At 43.6% G+C, this 25,687-nt stretch overlaps 12 protein-coding genes across 12 annotated transcripts; 8 read left to right on the plus strand and 4 right to left on the minus strand.

The window, feature by feature from the left end:
* Positions 1–121: 121 nt before the first annotated feature.
* On the minus strand, positions 122–2,022 carry K450DRAFT_255640 (uncharacterized protein). Its single transcript, XM_051591373.1, has 6 exons — positions 1,632–2,022; positions 1,419–1,529; positions 1,193–1,341; positions 891–1,125; positions 488–822; positions 122–415 (listed from the first exon to the last, which is right to left on the minus strand). Exons 1-6 carry the CDS (start codon positions 1,744–1,746, stop codon positions 170–172), a joined length of 1,191 nt encoding a protein of 396 aa, XP_051441682.1. The 5' UTR covers positions 1,747–2,022; the 3' UTR covers positions 122–169.
* K450DRAFT_255646 (uncharacterized protein) lies at positions 2,023–2,988 on the minus strand. Its single transcript, XM_051591374.1, has one exon. The coding sequence runs from the start codon at positions 2,972–2,974 to the stop codon at positions 2,300–2,302; it is 675 nt and encodes a 224-aa protein (XP_051441683.1). The 5' UTR covers positions 2,975–2,988; the 3' UTR covers positions 2,023–2,299.
* A 1-nt stretch (position 2,989) lies between these two features.
* K450DRAFT_255650 (uncharacterized protein) lies at positions 2,990–4,406 on the minus strand. Its single transcript, XM_051591375.1, has 4 exons — positions 4,088–4,406; positions 3,831–3,901; positions 3,649–3,760; positions 2,990–3,583 (listed from the first exon to the last, which is right to left on the minus strand). The coding sequence occupies exons 1-4, from the start codon at positions 4,185–4,187 to the stop codon at positions 3,213–3,215; spliced, it is 654 nt and encodes a 217-aa protein (XP_051441684.1). The 5' UTR covers positions 4,188–4,406; the 3' UTR covers positions 2,990–3,212.
* A 346-nt stretch (positions 4,407–4,752) lies between these two features.
* Positions 4,753–6,051, plus strand: K450DRAFT_255653 (uncharacterized protein). Its single transcript, XM_051591376.1, has 5 exons — positions 4,753–5,214; positions 5,298–5,320; positions 5,391–5,467; positions 5,563–5,848; positions 5,932–6,051. Exons 1-5 carry the CDS (start codon positions 4,799–4,801, stop codon positions 5,958–5,960), a joined length of 831 nt encoding a protein of 276 aa, XP_051441685.1. The 5' UTR covers positions 4,753–4,798; the 3' UTR covers positions 5,961–6,051.
* K450DRAFT_255658 (uncharacterized protein) lies at positions 6,001–7,315 on the plus strand. Its single transcript, XM_051591377.1, has 6 exons — positions 6,001–6,143; positions 6,212–6,432; positions 6,499–6,543; positions 6,618–6,686; positions 6,749–7,048; positions 7,112–7,315. Coding segments are annotated over exons 1-6 (705 nt in total). The 5' UTR covers positions 6,001–6,141; the 3' UTR covers positions 7,180–7,315.
* On the plus strand, positions 7,092–8,182 carry K450DRAFT_255660 (uncharacterized protein). Its single transcript, XM_051591378.1, has 2 exons — positions 7,092–7,881; positions 7,963–8,182. The coding sequence occupies exons 1-2, from the start codon at positions 7,266–7,268 to the stop codon at positions 7,983–7,985; spliced, it is 639 nt and encodes a 212-aa protein (XP_051441687.1). The 5' UTR covers positions 7,092–7,265; the 3' UTR covers positions 7,986–8,182.
* On the plus strand, positions 8,181–10,764 carry K450DRAFT_255662 (uncharacterized protein). The gene is made up of 12 exons (XM_051591379.1): positions 8,181–8,651; positions 8,720–8,754; positions 8,824–9,024; positions 9,090–9,213; positions 9,288–9,482; positions 9,554–9,574; positions 9,647–9,696; positions 9,776–9,838; positions 9,910–9,945; positions 10,031–10,285; positions 10,351–10,411; positions 10,474–10,764. Exons 1-12 carry the CDS (start codon positions 8,320–8,322, stop codon positions 10,643–10,645), a joined length of 1,545 nt encoding a protein of 514 aa, XP_051441688.1. The 5' UTR covers positions 8,181–8,319; the 3' UTR covers positions 10,646–10,764.
* A 1,000-nt stretch (positions 10,765–11,764) lies between these two features.
* Positions 11,765–12,590, plus strand: K450DRAFT_118858 (uncharacterized protein). The gene is made up of 3 exons (XM_051583940.1): positions 11,765–11,798; positions 11,864–12,093; positions 12,192–12,590. Coding segments are annotated over exons 1-3 (456 nt in total). The 5' UTR covers positions 11,765–11,796; the 3' UTR covers positions 12,416–12,590.
* A 2,565-nt stretch (positions 12,591–15,155) lies between these two features.
* On the plus strand, positions 15,156–15,735 carry K450DRAFT_255672 (uncharacterized protein). The gene has a single exon (XM_051591380.1). The coding sequence runs from the start codon at positions 15,497–15,499 to the stop codon at positions 15,677–15,679; it is 183 nt and encodes a 60-aa protein (XP_051441690.1). The 5' UTR covers positions 15,156–15,496; the 3' UTR covers positions 15,680–15,735.
* Positions 15,736–18,599, minus strand: K450DRAFT_255676 (uncharacterized protein). Its single transcript, XM_051591381.1, has 6 exons — positions 18,329–18,599; positions 18,006–18,247; positions 17,430–17,924; positions 16,210–17,296; positions 15,992–16,144; positions 15,736–15,914 (listed from the first exon to the last, which is right to left on the minus strand). The coding sequence occupies exons 1-6, from the start codon at positions 18,380–18,382 to the stop codon at positions 15,792–15,794; spliced, it is 2,154 nt and encodes a 717-aa protein (XP_051441691.1). The 5' UTR covers positions 18,383–18,599; the 3' UTR covers positions 15,736–15,791.
* K450DRAFT_274485 (uncharacterized protein) lies at positions 18,528–22,825 on the plus strand (the record flags this gene model as incomplete). The annotated part of the gene is made up of 7 exons (XM_051593122.1): positions 18,528–18,599; positions 18,745–19,798; positions 19,896–20,433; positions 20,505–20,730; positions 20,801–21,053; positions 21,140–21,362; positions 21,433–22,825. 7 exons carry the CDS (start codon positions 18,528–18,530, stop codon positions 22,823–22,825), a joined length of 3,759 nt encoding a protein of 1,252 aa, XP_051441692.1.
* A 528-nt stretch (positions 22,826–23,353) lies between these two features.
* Positions 23,354–25,686, plus strand: K450DRAFT_118957 (uncharacterized protein). The gene is made up of 3 exons (XM_051583941.1): positions 23,354–24,309; positions 24,387–24,552; positions 24,623–25,686. The coding sequence occupies exons 1-3, from the start codon at positions 23,671–23,673 to the stop codon at positions 25,600–25,602; spliced, it is 1,785 nt and encodes a 594-aa protein (XP_051441693.1). The 5' UTR covers positions 23,354–23,670; the 3' UTR covers positions 25,603–25,686.
* Position 25,687: the final 1 nt, after the last annotated feature.

The raw sequence follows: 25,687 nt of genomic DNA on the forward strand, positions 1-25,687 counted from the left end.
GATGTTTATTGACAGAAGAACTTTTTGGAGTAAGGTGGTTCCAATGAAAAATAGAAATGGTTTTAATAAATAAGAATTAGAGGCTCTTGATCGGCTTGATTAAAGCCAACGCAACAGTGCGTAAACACACCCTGACGTCAATTTAGCCAAGCTCGATGCCGTTAGAGTTTCAATGACAAAGACATCTTACAATGCGAACGATACTGCAACAATGGGCGCCTTGTTCTTCTGAAGCTCCATCTAGATCATCATCATGTGTTGCCCGATCAATAGCTGGTGGCTCCCGTGCTTTGTACGGAATATTATGGTTAGTAGCGCTTGAGTGCCATCGTCCGTTCCCGGCTTGATTAGATCCAGACACGCCGGCACCTTTCAGTTCCTTGTATTTTGCGTTAAATTGGCCAGACGATCGATGCTATACGAATGGTTCACGTTAGTGTTGTCAACAACATGAGTGGCCGAAACGAAGAATAACAGACGGCTTTACCTCTAGTCCTTTTCCTTCGTTTAATACCATCCAGTCGTACACTTTATCATCTTCCTCTCCATTTCGCCGTATAGCTTTGTCGAACAACTCTCTTAGAAAGTCGTAATCTGGCGTTTCGTCGAATCCCAGTTTTCGAACATATTTGAGGTATATTCCAAATTCTTCGGGATAACCTTTGCATAGCTCGTCTATTGGTGTACCTTGCTTTTTTTGACCGATCTTTTCGTACTTTTGCTTATTGGTCGCAGCCTTCAATCCTTGCCACGGGAGTTGGCCTTTTAAAAAGTACAGGAAAACGTGACACAATGCTTCCAAATCATCTCGACGTGACTGTTCTGAAACATGGAATGAATGAGACACGAAAACCGAAAGTCTATGTAAAACCCACTTGCCCATCACTCACCTCTTCCCAAATGCGTATTGATACTCATGTAGCGAGCTGTTCCAGACAAGCTCTTACGTTCCCTGTAGGGAATATGCTGCTTTGTTTTTGGATCTCGATATTGTTTAGCCATGCCAAAATCCACAATATATACATTATTAGCATCTTTTGTACCAGGTCGACCCAGTAAAAAGTTATCTGGCTTGATATCGCGGTATATTAGATTCTTTTCATGGATGGTTTGCACTCGCGTGACCTATGGCAAACGACATAAGCAAATGATGTACCCTTGTTCAAATTTAGTAGGAGATCGACCAACGTACCATGTCCTTGGCCAGCATTGCTACAGTCTTTACAGAAAATATTCGACCACATTTGTCAAATACATCCTCCAAGCTAGGGCCTAGTAGATCGATCACCAATATATTATGCATGCCCTCCTGACCATAATAATACGCAGAAGGAATACCAGCTAAAGGGGGCAGCGAAGGTAAGCAAACGTGAGACGCTTAAAGCCCGCACATAAATAATGGATTAAATCATATTTACGTTGATCATAAAGAATCTTATAGGTACGATATTCATCCCGAAGCTGAGGAGCGTCAGTCTTTCGAGGTTCGAATTTGACAGCAACTGGCTGATTGTTCAACAGATTTGTACCTTGCAAGGGATTAACGTCAGGGATGTTGGTGCAGCGGGTGGTACGCTATGTGAAAAATCCCATTTAAGGGTTCTAGCATTGAGGAGTTGGCTAAGCCCTACCTTCATATATGATTCCAAATGAGCCTTCACCAATCCGTCTACCGACTCGGTAATGAACACCTACAATATTAACTGATCTTGTGGTTGCCGGCGAGTTGCTATGCGAGCGGCTCATGCTTTATGTCAAGCTCGTGTGGTGTAGCCAACCGAAAGAAGCGGGGTCAAAAAAAAAGAAGTAATAGAAGCGCAATGTTGGTGATGTGAAAGCAATGACGGAATCTGTAGATGTTATCAAAAGGAATAAACAAAGCTGAGGTTGGGTTTTAGTTTATCTATTCTATTATAAGCTCTTTTTGGGGATCCAAAGGGAAACCAGGAGCGGTAAAGGGGAGACGAATTTGTGGGTTGCGGTTTGAACTTGATAAGGTTTCGGCCGAAATTTCTTTTCCCTGTGTCAAAATGACCTCCTATTCCATCCAACCTGGGGAGTGCCCTCATTCATTTCCTGGCGTATCATCCCAATGTAGCTTTTTCAAGCTATTGGTTGTCGCCATACTTTTTAGTACATCTACAACAGTCATAACCACGATTTTGAAACTGGCAAGCAAATAGGAATCATGCAAGAAATTTTTTTTTTTTCCTCCCACGTCGTTTTGGGTTATTTACAATGATAGAAGCAATGCAAGGTTCAGTTCATGTTTATTCCACAATAGAATTTTGCAGCCCACTCATGCGTCTTGCATTTTCAAGCTCTCTGCTGTCCAAGTCTGGAAAAAAATGCATTCTGAGTTAGTGGCGGTCTGCCTACAACTGGTTCGACGTCTATGACGAAACTCACCTCTTTCTGAGGAAACCTTTGGAGGTTCACCAGTGACCATACCTCTGGCAATGTTGAACATCTGCACTGGCATAGATCTGTCCTTCAAGGAGTAATGGACAGTGTCTGCCTTGACGTAAATCAAAGAGATACGAGGGTCAGTGGCACTGCCGTTGTGAACGCCATCTCCAAGGTCGCCAAACCAAGCTTTGATGTCTAGACTATAGAGCTCTTCAATCTTCTTTCGGTCGTTCGTAATCTCTGCAGTGCCACTAACACTGATCCATTCGTGAGTTCCAGACTTATAAAAAGCAAGGTTGACGTTGGGATCAGCCCGGAGCTCTTCAAACTTGTGGGTTGTATTGTTGGCGAAGAACCAAAGGTCGGCCGGAACCTTGGGGTCAGGCTTACGAGGGCTCATAGCTCGACTGACCAGTTTTCCAGTAGTTTCACAGCGTGTGGTCATCATGCAAACGCTTATGCCTTCAATTAAATGGTACAGATCTTCGATCTTCTTGTCGGGACTAGTGTTCATGTCCTGGTTAGTTTCTCTAACGGGATCACCGTGCGGTAAAGTGGAATTCATTTTGTTGAAAGTGAAATGGTTGTGGGAAAAACGCTAGAAATAAGGTACATTTATATAGAAAAAAAAAATTCAATAATGTCAGCTTGCCATCATGCAAGAGTAAAACCCACCCATAAGTGGTACGTAAGAATGATGCGGAAAAATTTAAGACGTAGGAAAAAAAAGGAAGGGGGCTAGTGGACGATTGGGAGTGGGGTATACAGATGTCTATCAGGAAAAAAATAATAATGCAAACTCTCTATTGCTTACAAATGTCTGGAATGCTGAGAATAGTCAAAGAAACGGATTCATGGCCATGAGGATGCAATATGCTCAAGGTTCCATCATTTACGATGGTCAACGGCGGTGATCGGCTATGCGATTCGATTCCCGATGATAAGTCAAGTGATGTGGAAGCGGATGAAAGTGAGGATGAAGAACAACTTTCTTTTGGTGATACTGGCCAATCCAACTGTTCATCCCTATTTGATGCTGTATTTGCTTGATCATATTCAGGTGGACGCCATGACGGTTCTTTGTGGATTCTTCGTTGTTCGGTCTCGTTAAATCGCTGTAATAGATCATCACAACTTTGCTGAAATTCTTGTCGAAGTCTCATCAAGTTAATTTCTATTTGATGGCAAGTAAGCTTTATGGTCAGAGTTAATTCATATCAGATAATTTGTGTCACTTACGAAGGGCGACCATATTTTTCTTCAGCGCGTTATCACTTTCATCAATGCAATCTATCACCCGTCGCCATAATGAATAGTGACTCGAGGTTACATCGTTGATATATCTATTGGCCTGATGGGAAGGACATAGTGTTGAGATAACGGACAAACATTCAGTAATACACAAACTTGGAAATACTAACTTGGGAGACTCTGCAGACTTCCCAATATTCCAAGCGGTCAAATATAAGCAATAGTATTTCCACTGGTAGGTCTATTAAAGCAAAGCAGTTTCAGTATCATATCAATTCTTAGGTACAAGTCGGTTCTGCATTCGCAAAGCGCGGCGATTGTTGAGCTACTTTGACTTGCTCCTTTGCCTGATAATAGGTCTCCGCTTGAGGTGGGGTACACGGAGTTCGATATCTAAAGTTGAAGGAAAACCAAGCGAAACACTCACCTTCCAAAGATAGTCTTGTAGTGGTCGGCGAGCGCCTATATGTATTGACAAAACGACCTCTTTTCAAAGGTGATGCAGCTTCGGTTGGTGGAATGTCCATTGGTGAGAAAGCATGCAGTCAGATAGGGCAAGCCACTACCTAATAAATTTGATGACGCAGGAACAGCCGAAATTGAAGCGGAAAAAAATTAAATCTGAAGAAATTCAGCGCGTTGGCAGTAGATAAACTACAAAATTTCATTTAATCGCTTCTGCGGTGGAGTATGGGCCGTGAAGCGAGCGTTGTATAGAATTTCCTATCCCATAGTATGTGTCATCCCATTTTACTTTACTATAAGCGGCGATAATACAGTGCGGCTTTGGCTGGCTGGGCTGTGTGGTGGTGGTAGTGGACCTGATATGCATAAATGGTTTATAACCTTCGTTAACTTAAACATTTCGCGTAAATAAGATAAAGAAACAATGAAACATTTTGAATAAACTGACTCCGTCGGGAAGGTGGTTCCTTCCCAACGCAGTATTGTCTTTGGAGACATGAGCTTTATTCAATGATCGTCCACCCCCAATTGTAAACAGCTGGTTCAACTCAGATTGTGTGACCCGTCATGTAAGGTCTGCTTCTAGCCTTTCCATTATAAACATCAACTACGTTCTGGAGCAAATTTTTCGCCTTTCCTTCTTTCGTTCACTTTTGCCTCATCGTTACTAACCATGAATCAGAATAATGGAGTGTCTCTACGCGGTATGCCCTCTAAGAGGCGAAAAAACCGCCACCACAAACATAACCAGGGCCGCCCAGACCAATCAGAAAAGCCAACTGATACCCAAAGCAATGCCTATAGCTCTGAAGAACGCGGGTTCGCGAGAGGATCCGCCATCGGCTCAAGTAACTCACCACTGTCATCGCAATTGGAAAGTTCGTTCGATACTCCGATGCAATACGATGCGACAGGCAAACCACTCGTAGCACATGGCACCGAAACATATGGAGACATCATGCTTCATCCAGCACAGCAATATCATTTGCACAAACAACGTATGGAAAAGTACAAACTTGAGGTGGAAGCTTGGGAAACCGAAAAGACTGGTGAAAAGCCCATACCTGTTCCCGTTGGCATCCAATCTGGGTAAGAAAAAATTCCATAGGCTCATGTCCTATTTTCGGAAATCAAACCATGTGCTTAACAATCGTTCCTCAAATGACTGTCAGCGATGTCTTTGAACTACGATCAGGTAAAATTCTAAACACAGGCACTGAAAGCTGCGATTGAGAAGACAAGCTAACCCTCCCATGAACAAAAAGTCATTCATTTTAGGAAGTTGATTGGAGATCAAACTATCAAAATGACAGATGAACTTGCTGCAAGCATTAGCCAAGAGGTAAACTGTCAATTAGTTTATTCGGACCTCATCTTTTTAAGCCCCACCGCAAAAAAACCAAAATTCTTATTTATCCTCATGACATATCTCTCCAGCTTGACTTTTCACCTGATGAGTTAAAAGAACTAAGCAACGTAAAGAACACCGATGCACTTGCCAAACTGATACGAAAATCAGGTCATGAGTTGTCCATTAAAGTCCACAACTCGGAAGACGTGCATCCTGAGGGAACAAAATCTCCGGCAAAATCGCCAGAGATGGAAGAGAAGAATCCCCTCGATGGCCATCACTACCCACTTAGCGAGCAGCCTGTTCCATCTCCAGTGGCGACACCTGCAGGCCCCCCAGCGTCTACCCCGAAGCAACAGAATTTGAGCGCCCGTAAGCTTTAAAATGCCAGCTATATGCTCACAGAACCAGGTTGAATGCACTACTAAGTCGTTTACAAAGCTAATGTTGAACAGCCACCTCCCCAACAACGTCTCAACTCTGATGCCACCAGCGCAAATGAAAAGGATAGAAGAAATTCTACTGATTCCGAAAGAGCCCATCTTGCCGCTGGTTCAGCCATCATTCATTTAAACGCTAATGTATATCTAGAAGTCAAAAAAATTATCCACGAGGACCTTGAAGAAAAGTTTGAAGAAAGCGCTCCAAAACGTCGAGCTTTCTTTATGTAAGTGCAATACCATTAGTGTGGTCAGTGATAGCCAAATTTTTAACATCTGCAGCAACGCCTGATAGGATTCCAGACCCAGATTTGTCTGATGAAATTGGTGAAGAATCGTCCGCCTCTTGGCTCGAGCTTTTTGGTGATGTGTTCTATGTTGGCTGGTTGACGACTTTTACGCATCACAATCATATTGTGGACGGCTCTACATTGGCCAACTATGTCGGTTGGTTCGTTGTTATGTGGTGGTCTTGGTGTTCCAGCGCCCTTTATTCGTCGCGATATGATACTGGAGGTATGTGCATGCACTTTCAGTCATTTCGCAAATGAAACAACCATACTGATAATTTGTGTATTGTAGACGTTGTGCACCATATCTATAAGGCTATTGAGCTTTGTGCATTGGGTTCGTATACTTTGATACTGACTACTCCTACACAGGGCACAGCAGCCTTCATATACTAACAATTTTGTTACCAGTTGGCATGGCCGGTGCTTCAAACACCTATTCAACTGAAAACCATTTTGGATTTGTCCTTGGATATATTGGTAAATAATACAAGGGCATTTTGGTGTCGTATGTTATATTTCTAATCCGTAGTTATTTTCAGTATCAAAGGCTGTTCTTATGGTTGAGTACAGCGTAGTTTTAGCTGTTGCAATTATCACTGGTTCTCATGGAAAAAAGCCTCTTGCTGCCTATGTGGCTGTCAATATGCTATCTATTATTCTATGGGGTGTTTCCTTGATATTCCCTGGTGACGATGAAAGAGGAAGTCGCTTTGCTTTGTGGTATGTGAGCATCCTTGTTGAACTTCTTGTCAACGTCGCCATGAAGAAAAACAAGCAAGTATCCGTCGCGGGCAGCCATCTTGCTGAAAGATTCGGTCTCTTCACTCTTATTATCTTGGGTAAGTTGGCATTTCCCATGTATTCATGATTATTACAGTATATTGATGGCCCATCCCTTTTAGGTGAAAACTTGATGGGCTTCATTACCCTTGTGTCCGAAGCTAGCTCTGACGATATCAAGCTCATGTAAGTGCTGCTTTTCAATTATTACTTTCCTTGTTTATTGACATTGACGCAAACAAACAAACCAAATTAAATTAATATAGTTGCGCCAACATGATGGGTGTCATTTGCATCTTTGGATTCTTCTTCATGTGCTTTGATGATTTCTCTGCACAAGTTTTACTGGAAGTCAATGTCTCTCAGCTTTGGATGTATCTCCATTTCCCGCTGCACTTGTGCCAAGTCGCTATGGGTATAGCCTTGCAGGACGTTATCCATATTTATGGTGAACATTGGGATTATCTAGGAGTTGGATGCTCTGCCAACACGGAGAGCGGTGTTGAAGTGGCCACAGTAAGCAATACCACACAGCTTATGCTGCATGCCAGTGGCCGTGCGCTCAGCTTGTTACAGGCCCTAACAATGGAGGCTCCTGCAGAGGGTGGAACTACGACCAGTTCTGAAAGCACCAGTTCGGCAGCATCTGAAGCTGAAGAGTGCCTCAACATTGATTTCGTCTTCAAAACCTTCTTGATATCTGCTGGCCTTGTCTTGATAGTTAATGCACTCATTAAATTGATCAACACTCCAGTCAACTCTCGTTGGTCAAAGTACATTTGTGCCAGTAGAGCGATCAACGCCATTGTTTTCTTTGGATTGACCCAAGCCGTACATCGCATTAACTCCATTGGTCTCCTCGGTCTGCTCACTGGCTGCCTCCTATTTCAATGTAAGTTGCTATTTTTAAAATGGGCTCTCCTCATATATTGCAATATTTAATTACTGTTTATTTGGGTACAACCCCCCATAGCTGCCGTTGATCTACTCGATTAGCGTGGACGGACCATAAAATTACAATCATTCCAAAATTCCCAGCTTGGCTAAAATCAGCCCTTAGCTTCGTTACGATACCCGTAAAAATTAGCTTCATCGATATATACCTTAAGTCCATAAACCATAAATTGTTAAATGTCGTAATTCAAAGGATGAGGCTGTGTTTGAAAATTCTACCAAGCCATCATCATACAGATCCCGGGACTAGAGCATGCTGCATATCATTTTAAAAAAAGAAATTCAGCGGTATACTCAGACCCGTTCGTGATTCAAAAGAAAGTAGGGGTGTTCAAAAAGGGCGAAACTCTTCTATCCCCTTTCCTTTCATTTCAACATGTCGCCTAATCTCACCTCGAGATCCACCATGAGGCGCGGTCCAACAGTTCGCGGGCGACGCCCTACTATTGGCAGAGTCGGCATTCGGCGAAGATCCTCAGCAAGTGATCAGGAGATCCTGACCAAATCAGATTCTGACACTGCCACAGAAGAGGTTGAATTACACGAAGTCGAAGAGCCGCCTATTTACAAACATGGTGAAGAGACATTTGGTGATATCATAACTCACCCTCGCCAGGAATACCAAGCTCATAAGCTGCGAAAAACCGAATACAACGAACACCGCGCCTCTTGGGCCCTGGAGCATGGACTGGATAAAGATGATGCAAAGTAAATAATAAGGAAATTGCCCTCTATCCATGGGTAAATGACTGACGATCCTTGTTTTACCTAAATAGGTTATTGCACCACGACAATCAAGCATTTGTGACAGGTACCGTCAAAATTTCAGTCTTTGATTCCTGGTACACAACTAAAACCTTAACCTCTAAACGCCTCTCAGTCATTCATTTCAGAAACTTGCGAGCCGAGCAGAATTTTGCTATTGACTATGAAACTGCGAAAGAGTTCGAACGTAAATTGAAACTAACGCAGCAAGAAAAAATCATGTTTAATGGAGTACACGACACCGAATCACTCACTTCATTTTTACATAATGCGCATCGTGATTATGCCATTAAGGTGCATCATGGTCATGGTGGAGGTATGGTTATTCTTATACCCAAATATTTTGCCTGTTGAGAATTTTACCAACCGTACTGTTTCCAGATCAACATCACAAACAACACCAAACATTGGAGCTTAGCCCCAATATTTTTGTAGAATTTAAACCCAAGTTCCAAGATCACTCTGCTCCACAGTCCAGTCACTCTACACGGCGCCCGTTTTTCCTGTGAGATTTTCTCTTGCAATCTATCATCAGAATGACTTCCACTTTAATTGACATCATACGTCTTTCTCTAATAGCTTTCCTGAACCGGACTTGAGTGCAGATATTGGAGATGAAAAAGCTGCCAGTTGGTTGGAGCTATTTTATGATTTATTTTATATAGCAAGCCTTTCGGAATTTACCCATACTCACGTCATTAAGGACTGGGCATCATTAGGCGTGTATGCATCCTGGTTTGTCATTATGTGGTGGGCTTGGACTGCAAGCTCTTTGTAAGTAATTTAAATATGTGTCATGTACTGTTGGGACAGATTTTTCAATCAATTAACCCAAACTTTTCAAGGTACACTACTCGATTCGACACGTAAGACATACCATATTATTGAATAAGCAGGAAGTGCAAATTTCTAACAATCTGAAACGCTTTGACTGATAGAGACGATGTCATGCATCACATCTGGAAACTAATTGAAATGTGCGCAGTGAGTATGTATCGATTCACTGTTGATTGATGTTGTGGTTTCATAAAATTTTATGTTGTTAACACCGACTTTTACATACTCAGTTGGCATGGCTGGTACTTCTGATCACTTCTTGAATTCCCCTGGGTTCGTATATGGCTATATGGGTAGGTTAATTTTCGGTGTACTGTTCATGAGAACCAAAATGACTGAATCTGGATTTATTTTGAAATAACAGCTCTCAAGGGCGTCCTAGTCATAGAATATGGTATAGGTAAAGACTGTCATGATCCTCTTTTTGAATCATTCAAAGCTACATTCATCTTTTTACTAACTACTCTGGTATTCTTTTGCACTAGTGTTCTCGGTTGCATTGATGGCAAAATCAAAGTCGCGAGTTCCTCTCCTATGTTACGTCGTGGCCAACGTCATATCGATCATTCTCTGGGGTGTATCTCTTCTATTCATCAACAACAACTCCCACTTTGCCTTATGGTATGTTGGATTGTTTGTAGAGCTCATAGTCAACTTGATCGTACGGGACAATAAGCGTCTTTCGTGGGCTGCAAGTCACTTGGCGGAGAGATTTGGATTATTGACCTTGATTGTACTCGGTATGTAACATTCTCTAATATCTCGGTTTTGGATCTTTGAAAAGTCTTCTCTAATTTCGTTATAGGCGAGAACTTGATGGGATTTGTTAAGCTTGTCGCTGAGGCTGGAACCACCGTACACGTAGTGTAAGTCAGAGCCTGAAGTCGGATGATCTACTGCTTCGCACTGATAAAAGTTCACAACTTAGTATACCCAATTTTATGGCTGTGGTCATCATCTTCGGATTCTTCTTCAACTACTTTGAAGACTTTTCGAAAGAGGTTATGCTTCACAACAGAAATAATCAGCTGTGGGTTTATCTTCACTTCCCTTTGCATTTATGCCAGGTTGCTTTTGGAATAGCGTTAATCAACATGTGAGGTATTTGAATGCGATGAAATTGACGTCGTAAAACGGCGTGCTAACAAATTCTTAACATCAGGTTGCGTATTTATCGGCTACAATACGAAGAGACACATAGTGAGAGTTCCGGTGATGAAAGTACGGCAGCAACCGAGCCGGCTGCTTCAGAACCGACCGCGACAGATAATGCAGAAACACCTGGTAGTAGCATTATTTCACCTGCTGAAAAGCCAGCCAAGAGAGATACGTTGAATATGAATTATAAAAACGAGGGTCACAAGTTAGCTGCACGAGCTGTTGAAGCGATTGGTAGCTCCTCGAACCCATATTCACCTGTAGCCGTCCCACCACTGTCTTTCCCTTCGTCTTCTCAGCCAACAATTTTACCAACTCTCTCAAGCTCATTTATATCCACTGCTGCAACCCTGACAGCTTCTGTTGCGATGTCGACACTAAGTGCTATTCACGAAAATGCGGCAGAGGCAGTAGCCTCCAACTCTACTAGTTCTTCTTCGGAATCTGAAGAAGCGGATTTGACACCACAAGAACAAACGTTCATCTATAAGACATTTTTGATTACCGGTGGATTGATCATGACGATCAACTCTTTGATTAAGCTGCTCAATACGAAGGTTCACGGTAAGCATTTCATAACTATTAACGGCTCCTTACCGCTTAGCATAACATTGACCAAATCCATCGAAAGACATCTACGGTAAAATCATTATTCTCTGCCGCATACTGAACGCTATTGTTTTATGGAGTATATGCGCTCTCCCTTTTACGCAGCTTAGTGCCCTTCTTTTGATATCTGTCATGACTGGCTCGCTCCTTATTCAAGCTCTCATCGACTTGTTAGACTAGACTACAATTCAAACATCGACGAACTCACTCTATACCACCCACCCCTTCTTCATACCACCTTATAAAATTGACTGTAGATGAAATTGATGCTACTTGTCGTATCATTCATTTATTAAAGCATATCTCGTTAGGCTTAAAGATCAGTGTTATGTGTAGACTGTACTTGCATTAACTGGTCCTGGTTGCAACTATTACGCCAGCCAATCAGAATGAGGCAGAAAATTGGTGACGGTTTCTGGTACGGGTCAACATGAACGCTGTAAACTTGTCAAAGTCGACCGCAGTGTATCTCCGATTTCATAGAATGTAAGCAGTAATTCACAAGAATCAACCTCAAAAAGCTCTGCTAATCTGATTACCATTGCACCTAGGTCTGCTCGATTAGACGAACGTTCGCGACGCTCTCGCTCAGTAAGCCGATCTCGCAGCCCGTCACATTCTGTCAGCCGATCACGCTCGCGTTCTCGTGGAAGATCCACTCACAGCAACAACTGGATCTCAGTAACCAATCTGACACGAAATGTCACCTTGGATCATGTCAAAGAGATCTTTGCGCAATACGGAGAGATTGTGTCCACGGATTTTCCTTTCAACAGTAAATGTAAGCGGTCTATTGTTCTACACCACTCAATAATGTCCGTCTCACGGATAGCCGACATGAAACTTACTCAATGTTTCTTTCCTTATTCTAATCTATAGTACAAAGTAACCGAGGCGTGTCATATATCGAATATGCTAATCGTTCAGATGCGGAGAAAGCAATTGCCCACATGGATAATGGCCAATTGGATGGAAAAATCCTAGTTTGCGTATTTGGTGAGCCTCCGCGTCGTCGATCTCCAACACCTCCACCGGCACGTCGTAGACGTATGTATTCAATGGCCAATGTCTTTCACGTTCACTTCGTAGTATGTGTTGGCTAATCTCATCGCGTCCTTTTTTTTTTTTTGGTAGCATCAGGAAGGTTTTCACCACCGCCATTTAGACGAGGACCTGCCCAACCCGAAAGATATCGCGGCCGCCCAGCCGATAACTATAGAGGACGACGATACTCGCGTTCTCGATCCAGGTCGCCGCCACCCCGACGTGGTCGTCGCTTTTCTTACTCTAGAAGCCGCAGCCCAAGCTACTCTCGTAGTCGATCTCGTTCGTATAGTCGAAGTCGTAGTCGTAGTTATGATTCCAGAAGTCGCAGCCGAAGCTACGATTCTAGAAGCAGAAGCTATTCACGAAGTATATCGCGAGGCAGGCGCTGATAATCAATTATTCACAATCACCAAATAAAATCTCTTGTGCGTCTCACATGTAGCTGGGGTTGCTTTGGAGGAGATGGAACAATCTGCCTTTCAAAAAAAAAAGGAAAAAATTATATTATAAGCTTTTCGGTGCAAAAACATGGTTGCGCTATTATGCTCGCTCTGCTAATTTACGGCTAATCTTACAGTCGGTTCGGTCTACTTGGTGGTAAAAAAGAGCATCGCACAAAAATTGCCGTGGTGCACAGCTGACGACTGGCATTAAAGAGAGCTCACACAGACAAATTCCTAGTGTAACCACGAAATCGGGATCAGCTCTGGTGCGACTGTGGATGTTTCTGATGAGAGAAAAAAAAAATTTCTGTAATATAAATACTTTGGAATTTCCCGCCCTCGAAGCTACTCTTTGTTATAATAACACTCCATCAAGTCTGTTACATCTTGTGTTTCATTGACTGTAAATCACCTGTATTTCTGTGCAAATAACGTCACTATTTAAATCTGTAAAAATAATGGGTTCTCATATCCCTTCAATCGAGCAGGACGCTCCTGAAAAGCAACCTCGTCAAACCATGCCTGTAAATTTCTTTGGCCCTTCCGTTTACTCCAAGTTCTACAAGGCCTTCATTTGTGTCGTAGTCTTGGCTAGCCCCATGTTGGCTTCAGCTCAGCAGTCCAGCATCAACCCCACTAGCTGTGTCACTGGCTTTAACAATGCTACCGACTACTTCCCCGTCAAGGTCCAGGCTGACGACGCCACTCTTTTCAAGATTGAGTACCACAACAGCTACAAGCTGTTGACCAGCATTGACCCTTATGGAATTGCCAATGAGACCTACGCTCTCTATCAATGCGGAACTACTCCTCCTACTGGTCTCACCAATGGAACTAAGCTTGTGCAGGTGCCTGTCTCTAGAGTCGGTGTGCTTGATGTTTCCGTTATTCCTTATCTGGAGGTAAGTAGCGTTGGGAGACTCAAGGTAGAATACTAGCGAGTCTAGAACTAAAATGATGATTATATGGTAGATGCTCGGCGTTGCCAACACCGTCACTGCTGTTGGCGATGACATTTTTGTGTCTTCCCCTTGCTTCCAGAAGCAGGTTGCTACTGGTAGCATCGTTAGTCTTTCCAGTACCAATGCTACTCTTGCCGATCAACAGCTTTCTGGTGTTGATATCGAATTGGGTGCTTATGCTGCTGACTCCACCAACAACAAGTCCATTGCTGTCTATGCTTCCCAAGATCCCGGTACCTTGAACCGTGCTGAATGGCTTGAATTCTTTGCTGCTTTCTTCAACAAGGAACAGGATGCCAACACTCTTACTGCTCAAATCAACAACAACTACAACCGTCTCAAGCAAGCTGCCAGTGGATACAACCCTAAGCCCGTTGTTGCCTGGGCCAACTACCAAGCTCCTTCTCAGTACAACAACAACACCGCCAGCTGGGGTGTCAGCAACGCTACCTACAAGGTTGAACTCACCAAGGATGCCGGTGGTACTGCTTTGGGCTTCGGATCTTACAGCAATGTCACCGCTTTCCAACAAGCCATTAGCAACGTCGACGTCTTGATTGATGAAACCTACTACGCTACCAGCTTGAGTGATGTTCTTACCAACTACAACATCTCTTCTGCCGACCAAAGCAAGTACAAGTTCCTTGCCAACAAGGCTCTTTACCGTGAAGATGGCATCTCTACTTCTGCTGGTGGTCAAGACTGGCTCGAATCAGCTATCAGTATGGCTGATGCCGTTTTGGAGGATATTATCAACGCCGTCAACCCCGCCGCTCCTTCCGGCAACTTCACTCGCCGTTGGTTGCGCAATGTCGCTGCTAATGAGACCATCCGTTATAGCAGCGCCGATAACTGCACTTCCAACGAGAACGATGCTCGTGCTGATGCTGCCACCAACTTCACTAGCACCACTGCCTTTGCTCAACCCACCTATGGCAGCAGCGCCCCCAGCAGCAGCACCACCGCTTCCGGAGCTGCTGCTTCGTTGACTCTTGTCTTCTCCACCGTTATGGCCACCGCCGTTGCCTCCGTCTTTGCCTTGATGTTGTAAACTCGGGAAAACGTACTATTTATTAACACTTGAGGCATCATGACCATAACTTCCGTTAATTTAATAAATATGGATAATGCATTTAATTCGTTCTGTTGCGGACAAGCCAAATGTGGCATGACATTTTCGTTTTCCTTTATTTGCGTTTGTGTTGACTAAAATTTCATGTCTTGCGTCAATTGCATTGCTACAGATTTACAGCACAACATATCGTTTGAAAAGTGAGATCCAACATAATTTACTTTTGTTTCTTTGAGCCAAGTTCAGCGCGCATACCCATGCTTTGAGTGATCGCATCTGGAGCTAAGTTCTGGCCAAGGTCGGATCCTCCTCGTACCTCGTCACCTAGTCCCTTCTCACGCTCTTTCTCGTTGGCAATACGAGCATCTTTGCTGTCGGATTTGGTATTGCGGATATCTAGCTTAGGGTCAGCAATCCCTACTCTGGGTGCTTCGGTGTCGGATTTTGATCTGGCATGACAGATTTAGGTATTGTAAGAAAAGTTGTGAACGGCGGAAGGTTGACTTACACTGGACGGTCCATTTTGTATCGTTGGCAGTTATAAATTTTGACATGTTGGAACCTACTGTTGACTCTTATTTATACTTTAGACAATGATGCCATTTTGATGCCATCGCTTAGCATTTGGTGCTTCGCATTTCATTGTGTGGATATGTCACTATGACTTCTAAAATTGAAACACAGAATGGCAGAAGTTCATATTTTATTGCTCCGAGGCATTTGATGTGCTCTAATGGGACTGACATTTTCGCGACGCCAGCCTGTCTATTTGGAGTGGTTTTAAACATAAGCCTTCGGATTCCATTGCTGATTAATCTAATACACCATGACCGTTTTCTTTGATGACATATTAACAGACGTTGATTATGCTCGGTTCCACTTTCCATTGATCTCACATGCATATCCGACCTGAATATTTTCCCAGTCGACTTGGATAACTAGATGAGAAACCTTATCATGTACTTTTATCCGCTTCTTGCTTGCTTTTGTTCTTTGTGGCCATTTTTCCAGCTTCACCAACACGTTGCTGCTTCTTAGAAGCAGTTTTAAATGGTGAACCAGAGTATTTATGTTTATCCTGTTGACAGGTCGGGGTTAGAACTGAGTCATCCAGTTTTTTTCGCGCGACATCCTCCTCGGTAAATAATCTCTCACCTTTCTGCTCATTATTTTCTTGTTACGAGTTCCTTCTCCACCTTCCCAGAAGGTACCTGCATGATATTTTCCTGGTTCTTGGCCACAAGCACATATTGACTTGGATGATGTGAATTCGCGAGAACAGTACCCACATACATGCATTTTGGCAAGCTTTCATATAGTCATGTTAGAGGCATGCTTTAACAAAACGTTATATATCTAGTGATTAGACCCACCTCTGCTTTATGATCCTCTTTCTCATCATGACATCGATCGCACGGGTGAATTCGATTGCAGCACGAGAACCGGAACCACCGCCTTGACTTACGGTAATGCTCACATGCACCTTGGTGAGGCAACGGTTGGCCCACCACAAGCCCAAGTTCTTGCATTGGTTGCTTCTTTTTTTTCAATTGTAAAACTGCAGGGTCTGCACGGAGTTCTTTCGATCCTGTCCCAGACCCTATTCTCACAAATTGGCTGTTGGGTATACCGATACTCATTTTCGAGTGGCAATTTCGGCATACCGTGGATTTTGGCTGATCATGCACGGTCAATTTGATGGGTATGTGCGGCTCCATACAATTGGTACATGTCGCAATGTAAGTGGAGGGCAATAAGTCGAATGGCGTACAAGATGCCAGCTGTAGCAAGCCCAATGTAATGGAGTTATTGTGCAAGTAGTTCCCCTTGAAAAGAGCGCCTATCAGAGAAGAACACGTTGGGCACGGTAGCCAACGTTGATGTTTCTCAGACCCATTGCTTGCCGAGTCTACGGCAGCTTGATCCGGAACGATGTTTTCAACCTCCACAGTGTTATGACATCGATTGCACTTGACCATAAGAAACATCCGCGCGCATCGCAATAAGGCGACGTTTTCTAGTCGTATATCAGGAAAACGTATTTCTGTTCCCGATCGCACTTGCTGTGGCGTGGCCGAAACACTGGTCGATGCCATTTTTATAGAGATCTCATCGTCGTCGGATTCCTGCTGAGATGCCTCGTCGCTACCGTGATCATCGCCATTGATCTTAAGGGGTGGCGTTTCAGCCTTTGGTACGGGGTCCAATGGCCTCTCGACGTAAATTTTCTTATCTTTCCGTAAGCTTTCATCAAGGCTGTGTTGGACTCCCGACGACTGGACATGGTGAGTAGTTGGAGGAGAGGTATGCGCTGTTGGCACTTGTGTCTTGATGACTGATGGATTAGAAGGCGCTGGGACATCTAATAGCGTATTCAAGTTTGTGTTTAGCCAGTTCAATTGTTGAAACAGGGTAGCAGGAGACACAAAACTGCGGTTAGCGAAACCTTGTTCAACACTCCTGCAAGTTTAGGCAAGTAAGGGTAAGCAAGGAGGCGAGTCGTTTAGGGATTTTAGAAATAAACAAGATGTTCTGTATAACCGTGTTCACAGAACAAATAAATGGGATGAGACATCAATGAACGACGACTTACTGTGCTCTCCAAGTAGCAAGATTAACGGCATTCACGATTTTGATTCGGCAAGGGTTCATTGGATAATGAGCCGGTATTTCCATTTCGATATTGATAGTTCCTCCTAACTCCTCCTTGAAAAGGCAATTGGCGTCTAAGGGTAGCTTGATCAGCAGAACGGTAGTCATGGAATCCCTAGATATGTCGCTCAATTCATTTCGGAATTGGGCTTTTAATTTTCTGATTTCAGCCTCTCGTTTAACTTTCGCATCTTGGATTTCCTCCAATGCATAATGCTTGGCGGGAGGTGAAGTCTTTTCTACAGCAGCAGGCGGAGGAGGCGCCATTGTTGCTGGCGGTTCTTTGGAAACAGTGTTAGAAACGAACCGTATAGTTGGAGCGGGTGGCTCTTGTAACAATGTTTCCATGTTGTTATCCAACCATGCCATTTCTTGAACAAGTGTTCGGTGGTTTGACTGAGCCGCTTGATGTTGCTCAAATCCCTTTTCTAGATTTCTACAATGAGGTTGATTAGACACTTCCTTTCATTTGACATTGCCTGACATGGTCGAGCTTGTTTAAGTTGTTCCGAGATACCTTGCAAACCCCCTGGATATTTCAGGGTTGGTCACTTGGATAGAACATCGTACTGCCGGATATTCAGCTGGTATATGAATATGGAGACTGAGAGCTTCCAGCTCATACGGGAAATCCGGGTCGCTAGGCGTAATCTCTATTTTAACAGACATAGCCTTGTCATTTTTCTCTAATATCATGTAAGAAGCCCGGAATCTTCGCTGCAGCTGTGCTAGCTCTACTGCGCGAGCATCTTCGGTGGACTAATAAGGTTGGGAAGGGCATTACGAATTTAGTTGAAAAGAAAAATGGAAAAGAGGTCATCGGGTGAAGTCAACACATACGCGAGGTGCTGGCCGTCTCGCTACCACACGTCTAGTTGGTTGTGTGGTCTGCATCTCCTTTCATGAACACGCAGAATGGGTCGTCACAAGAAAAAAATGACTGGGTTAAGTGGCCAAATCACCCCCGAGTGACGCTCATCCTCCTTTCTTTCCCCTTCCATTCACTCATTCTCTTTCTCTCTTCCACTTCCCTTTCCTCATGGACGATCTTAACGGGCAAACTGCTCCAGAATCAACAAGAGGTCTATTCGACCCTCCTGCGGACGTTAAGGTAGGCGTTTACTTAGTCTGATTTTTTTTTTGGGCTTAATGGAGCCAATGACCCTTGCAAATTGAGAAATTCTCACATTATGCAAAGAAATTCACCCACTGATTTTCACATATCACTAATCAATATACTTGAAAACAATTAACAGCTACCGTCACGACCTACTAGTACCTCCAACGCGGAGAAACGCCGATCAGCGCTTGTGTTCTCTGCTTTCAGTCATATGAACATTGATAGTACCGGACAGTCGTCACAACCGCGAAGCGAACGGGGTCACCAACGCAGCCGCTCAGCTGTTATTGCTCCTCCCTTTGATGGAAGCCCACGAGCTAGCAATGGAACACTTCATACTTTGGAGGAAGAAGGAGGCAATGTCGACAGGCGGTATAGTCAACAACCGCTTGGAGGCAGACGGTCTACGCGGAGTTTTGCTCAGCAGGAATCCATTGGTTCGGCCGATGGATCGGAGCCTCAATCCGCCATGAGCTCATTGCGAGACATGATCAACACGCTTAAGCAAATGCCTCCGGACGAACCCATGCAAAGAACCGTCTTGAGTCACCGAAAACAGCAATCTATGTCCTCGGTTCCCGCCTATCCTAGGCAAAATCGGCTATCTCAGCACGATACTGTCAACGCCCAAACATTGCGCAACATTGCTGACAACCGACGAAATAGTGCTATCCACAGTAAACATTTGAGCATGTCTGACTTTTCTCGTTTATCGGCCAATGATGATGACGAGGATGACTTTATGTCACGAGCTGACGCTCTTGCTGAAGCCGAGGCAAAATTGATGGGTACATATCAGAAACCAGAAAGGCAACGCGAAAATACGGCAGACGACACAAAAAGTCAACGACGCTCCCGCCAAGTCTACGCTCAGCCTGGCGGTGGTCAATTCAATGTACATGAAAATGAATTTTCTGATCAAAGACACAGTCGCCGTTTGTCTGAACCAAATGCTGTAAAGTATGACCCACGGAGATTTTCGGATATGCCTGAAACGAGTACCTCATACACCAACAATCGAAGTTCAATGAGTAATAAGCGTATGTCGTTGCATATGCCTACTTTGAATGAAATGGGAGAAGACCCCAATCGTCACGGCACGTCGCGCCGCATCAACTTCAACAAGCCTCTCGATCTCGGTCAAGATTCGAACAAAAGACGTTCACGAAACTTTGATGATTGGCGATCCAGTAAGTTAACTTTAAATTAACAGTGATGTGAAACGGTTGCAGCATTGTTTTGGCGTCATCTGATCCAATCATTATTGTTTTTATCTTCTTTTCACAGGCGCTTCACCTATTGTTCCATCTTCACGGAATCCCGCAAATAGAAACTCATTCCATTTAGTGCCGTTTACGCCTACAAAAGTCAACTTTACTCGTGATGATGCTAACCCGCATCAACGACGCCCGTTGTTCACTGCGCATCTGCCTTTTTCAGCTTTGACCCCTCTACTCAAGTCTAGACAACTCGTCCGTGGCAGTTTGAGAGTGAACAAGCGCAACCGTTCCGATGCATATGTTACAACGGACGATTTGGATGCCGATGTGTATATTTGTGGCTCACGCGATCGAAATCGTGCTTTGGATGGCGATGTTGTGGCTATCAAGTTAGTGGATGTTGACCGCGTCTTACGAGAGAAAAAAGAAAAAGAAGAAGCCAAGCTAATTCGTAATGGTGGTCAACCACGAGTTCGAAAGCCTGATGAAGAAGACGACAATGAGATTGTCTTCGGCGGTGATGAAGATATTGATAAAGTCAAGCCCAAGTACTGTGGTATCGTCGTAGCTATTCTCGAGCGCGCGCAGAATCAAGTATTCTCAGGGTAAGTGAGATTTGAGCTGAGTTGCTTTGCGTCGTTGCATCGGCATTATAAAAATTGACCCTCCTCGTTAGCATTCTCACTCTGATGAGACCCAATAACAAGCGTGCACAAGAAGAGAAGGCCGCAGAGGAAGCTCGTAGAATGAGCGGGGATGGTCAATTTGAACACAAGGAAACTCCTAGAATCGTATGGTTTAAGCCTAGTGACAAGCGTGTTCCTCTCATTGCCATTCCTATTGAACAAGTTCCCGAAAATTTTGTTACCGACAGCGAAGGCTATCAACAAAAACTCTTTGTGGTAAGTTATCTCATGGCGACTTTTATTATGATGAGCAGACGAGATATAAATACCCTTTATTTGAAATCAGGGGTCCATCAAGCGATGGCCAATCACGTCTTTGCATCCCTTCGGTGTACTCGAACGGGAAATTGGTCTTGTTAGCGACATTACTGTTCAGACCCAAGCATTACTGGCAGACAACAATGTTACGGATTCAGATTTCAGTGAAGCTGTGATGAACTGTCTTCCGGAATTGCCTTGGACACCAGAAGACTCCGATCTTGAGGACAGAAGAGAATTCAAGGATGTTCGCGCCTTCACCGTTGAAGAGCAGAAGCAAGGTATGAACATTGTTACACGAAGTGTAAATCGCAACGGGGGGGAGGTCTTAAGTAGTAACCCAATTTAACAATTTATCTTTCACCAGCTGATATCTTGGATCGTGCTCTATCTATCATCAAAGTTGGAGATGACACCTATGAAATCGGTCTTCATACGGCTGATGTTGCTCACTTTATCAAGCCACACTCACCATTGGATAAGGAAGCCAGAGCCAGAGCCACTGTGGTTGAGGTTGTAAATAAAACCGTGCCAATGCTTCCCGCAGAATTGACAAGCCAAGTCACCAACCTTGTAGCTGGAAAGGACAGGTAAGAGATTGTCGTTGACATACACACATGATGTTACTTAATACAACGCATTGACATACATCGAATTTAGATTGGCTTTCTCTGTTGTCTGGACTATGAATTCCGCCGGCAAAGTGTTGGGAACATGGATTGGAAAGAGTGTCATCAACGCGGCTGCTAACTTGAGCCTTGATGATATTCAACAGGTCGTTCAAGGGTCCCACCTGTCTCAGACAGACGAAACGTCCGAAGAAGAGTTACTTGCGTTGGAACAAGATATTCAACTCTTGCATAAAATCGCACAACTTGTGCGGGAATCTCGCTCCACGAAAGGCATCTTTACAGCGGAAAAGGAACACCTCAATATCAATTTGAAAGACAATCTTCCTGCATCTATCGATATCACTGAACCACATCCCATGGTAGAATTGGTCAATGAATTTGAAGTAATGGCCAACATTCTGGTGGCACAAAAGATTTCAAGCAATTTCCCTGAACAAGCTTTACTTCGTCGCCAAGGTGGTCCTCACCAGAGAAAGATGGATGAACTTTACGAGTATGCTGAATCGTTAGGTTATCCTTTGAACGATGAATCACCTGGTGCACTGCAATCATCCCTCGATGAGATTGAAGATCTTGAAATTCGACACGGTCTTACTGCATTGGTGCTCAAGACACTGCAGCCACCAAAATATTTCTGCACTGGTGTTTTCGACATTATCAAGTATGCTCACTTTTCTCTCAATACACCATTGTATACACACTTTACAAAACCATCACATCGATATGCCGACATCATCATTCATCGTCAAATGGAAGCTACTCTAGCTGGTGAAAAACGTTTCTATATCGATCGCGATACTATTCAAACCCTTTCACAGCATTGCAACGTGAAACAAGAAGCTGCACGCTGGGCCAAATATCAAAGTGGTCAACTTTTCCTGTCACGATATCTGCAAGGTGTCATGAAGCGACAGGGTACATCAGCGGTCACTCACGAAGCTCTGGTTGTGGCCGTCTTCGATCATGCATTTGACGTTGTGCTGCCTGAATATGCACTAGAACGCCGTATTCATCTGGATAATCTCCCCATCGAAGCCCACAAATTGGATAGTGAGGGAGGAACCCTGACCCTGGCGTGGAAGAAAGGTGTTCGTACCGAAGGACACGCCGCTGTCCGTCAAAGAGAATGCTCTTCCGATGATGACGATAATACATCTCTTGTTGATCTTAACTATAACGATGTGGACCCCGATTTGGCTGACACTGTACATAAACTTGGAGTAAACTTATCGGACCGTCGAACCAGCATTAATGGACACAGGAAACGAATGTCCGTTGTACTTTCAACAGAGAGCGTCTATGATGATCAGAAATGTACACAGACCATCAAGGCACTCGACAAAATCAAAGTTGTTATCATGGTTGAAGGGGACCGTACACCACCTGTGATCAAGCTCCTTGCTGCCAATAATTTTGCTTAAGAGTAAATCTGCTTCCTGATACCGACGAACATTGACACAAAAATTTAAAAAAAAAAAAAATTAGCCTGATGGATTGATGGCAGAGAAAAAAAAAACCCAAAAACCTCAAAAAAAAAAGAAAACGTAGCAACCAAAACAAAAAAGAGAGGCTTTAAACCCTCTTACATTTATTCAACTTGCACCCAAACTTTCTCTTCATTATTACGTTTTTCCAACCTTTTAACCACTTTTTTTTTTTCTTAATGGCTGCGTATCAGCATGCAGACCTTATAGTCATTTTCCCTTTATAACGTTTACCTTTGTCTTACATAACAGCGTTGCTTCTTGAGACGATTGTGCATATCTCCTTTTTTTCTTCATATCTCAAATTGACATTCTTCTATACATTCATTTTTTCATCTTCGTTTGTCTATTGTTTTGTTTCCTACATCTTTTATCGCAGTTTACTTAAAGACATTGAAAAAATACATGCCAAGCCAAGATTGTTCTCTGTATTAAATATGCTACACACTTATCTATGAGATGATTGCCTAATTACGTTGTCGTTATCACCGGCTCAATGTATCTTTCCTCCTGTCACATATGGATGAAAAAGTCGTGATGCAAGGCCATTGGTAATGTGTCTCATCACATCGTGACTGCCTAGAGCGTCAAATTTTTGACTGACCCCTTGCCTTGCGTCAAGGCGTCGTTTTTTTTTCTGCCGGAATTATCCTTATGGCTGATGAACAACGCAGAAACGCCAATGCTAACAGAGTAAGAGGTCCCACTTCTGCCCTTACAAGCTTCCTTCGAGTAAGTATCTCGTTTCAATCCCACTATCCCATAGCCTTTTACTTATCTTCATGTCTCAGGAACATGGGATCTCCGTCCGCAATCGCCGCTTTGACAGACCAAGAAACGCTAATGGCGCAGCAAATGATGATGAACCTGACGAAAATGCAGCAACCACGGACGACGCATCCAATACCGAAACTACAACGACAACAGTACAACAGACTACAGAAGATACAACTGTGAATATACTATATACCCCGACTGTTGCGCAGCAAACTACCGCAAGTGCCACTCGGTCTTCCCGATCGAGAGCCACCAAAGCTGCAAAAGCAGTCAAGGCTGCAAAAGGCACTAAAAGGAAGAAGAGAAAAGACGATGAGGATGATGAGGATGACTATATCGATAGTGATGAAGATTTCTTACCTTTAGCCTCGTCCTCGACACCACGAGCGGGGTTCAAGGCTCGAGCTGGCAGAACCCGAGTGGAGTTCTGTTCTCAGTGCAAATGCCGTTTTTCCAAGCTGGTCCTCCCTGGTATGGAGGAATCATCTTCTTCTGCTCCACTATTATGTCCATCCTGCGAAAAAGGAGAAACAAAGAAACCTGAACCTAAGAAAAGAAGACGCATTGCTCGTAATGGAGTTGTCAAAAAGATCGGTAGCAATGGTTACTTTGAAGTTGCTTCTCTTCAAGATATTTCCATCAGAGTGAGTTATTCATTGTCATATTGGATACATCGCGATAAACTCTACATGCTAAAGTATTCCCTTTCTATCCCATTTAGTTAATAGCAAAATACATCGAAGATGTGGAAGCTCTAGGCGATATTGGCACTATCAATATGGACAAAATATGCAAAATCATCTCGAAAAACCGTAAACTTTCCAACGAAACTGCAAGACTTTTCTTAAACCCTATGGAAACAGAGCTATCGATGTATGATTGCACAAGTAAGTAAAAGGTTAACTTTTATTTTGCCAAATTTCGCTTCAAAACTAAGGTTATTCTTATCTTGTGCAGACATGACTGATGATGGTTTTATCAACATTGCACAATTCTGTCATCGTCTCGAACGCTTGAAACTAATTTATTGCGGTCGCATGACGGATGGTACTATCTCGACCTATGCTACTCACCTACAACATCTCAAATCCATCGAATTGGATGGCCCCTTCCTTGTTACTAATACAGCTTGGAAGAACTTCATCACGTCCGTTGGTCCTCGTTTGGAATCCTTCGCCCTGTGTGAAACGCCACGCTTCGACTTGGATTGCCTCAAGGTCCTGGTTGAAAACTGCCCTAACCTGAAACAGCTTCGTCTATCCAGAATCGTTCCACTTCAAGATGAATGGTTACCCGTTATTGGAAAACTGAAACATTTGCAAACTCTTGAGATTAGCTGGCCATCGCCTAGCCAAACTATTTCAACTTCTTCCATGTGTGAACTCATCAAGGCCGTCGGCGCGAATTTACGAGAGCTCACCCTACAATGCTGTGTGCGTCTCACTGATGAGGTGTTGACTGAAGCTATTCTACCCACTTGTAGCAAGTTGACGACCTTGAACCTAAGCGAGTGTGACGGGTTCACATCTGATGGAATCAAGGCAGTATTCGATGGCTGGGTTGAACAAAAGTCAAACCTCGGCTTGATTGATCTCAATTTAACAAGGTGTACCAAACTGAACGACGAAGCAATTGAAAGTGTCCTGCGACATTCTCGTAAAACATTATCAGCGTTTAGCATCAATAGCTTGGACGAGGTTTCAAGTAGAGCTCTGGAGGCCATCGCAGGTGAAGGTGATGGCGCATCTCCGTGCTTGGCCCTTCGGTTCTTTGATTGTGGATTTGTGCGTGCCTTGGACGATATTGTCATGGACAAGCTGGTCAAGAGCTGCAATGCTTTGGAGCACCTTAAGGTATGGGGTTGCCATAAGCTGACTGAATGTGTTCCAATCAGACCAGGTCTACGAGTCGAAGGTCGTGAAAGTGACACTAGCTAAACATCAACATAAGTAATCATTGCTGTCTGGTTCTTTATTTCTTAATAAAACTGCAATTCCAACTGATATTCCCAAAAATTTTCAT

This window comes from Umbelopsis ramanniana (assembly GCF_025399195.1).
Source record: "Umbelopsis ramanniana AG unplaced genomic scaffold K450scaffold_60, whole genome shotgun sequence".
Taxonomy (NCBI): Eukaryota; Fungi; Mucoromycota; class Umbelopsidomycetes; order Umbelopsidales; family Umbelopsidaceae; genus Umbelopsis; species Umbelopsis ramanniana.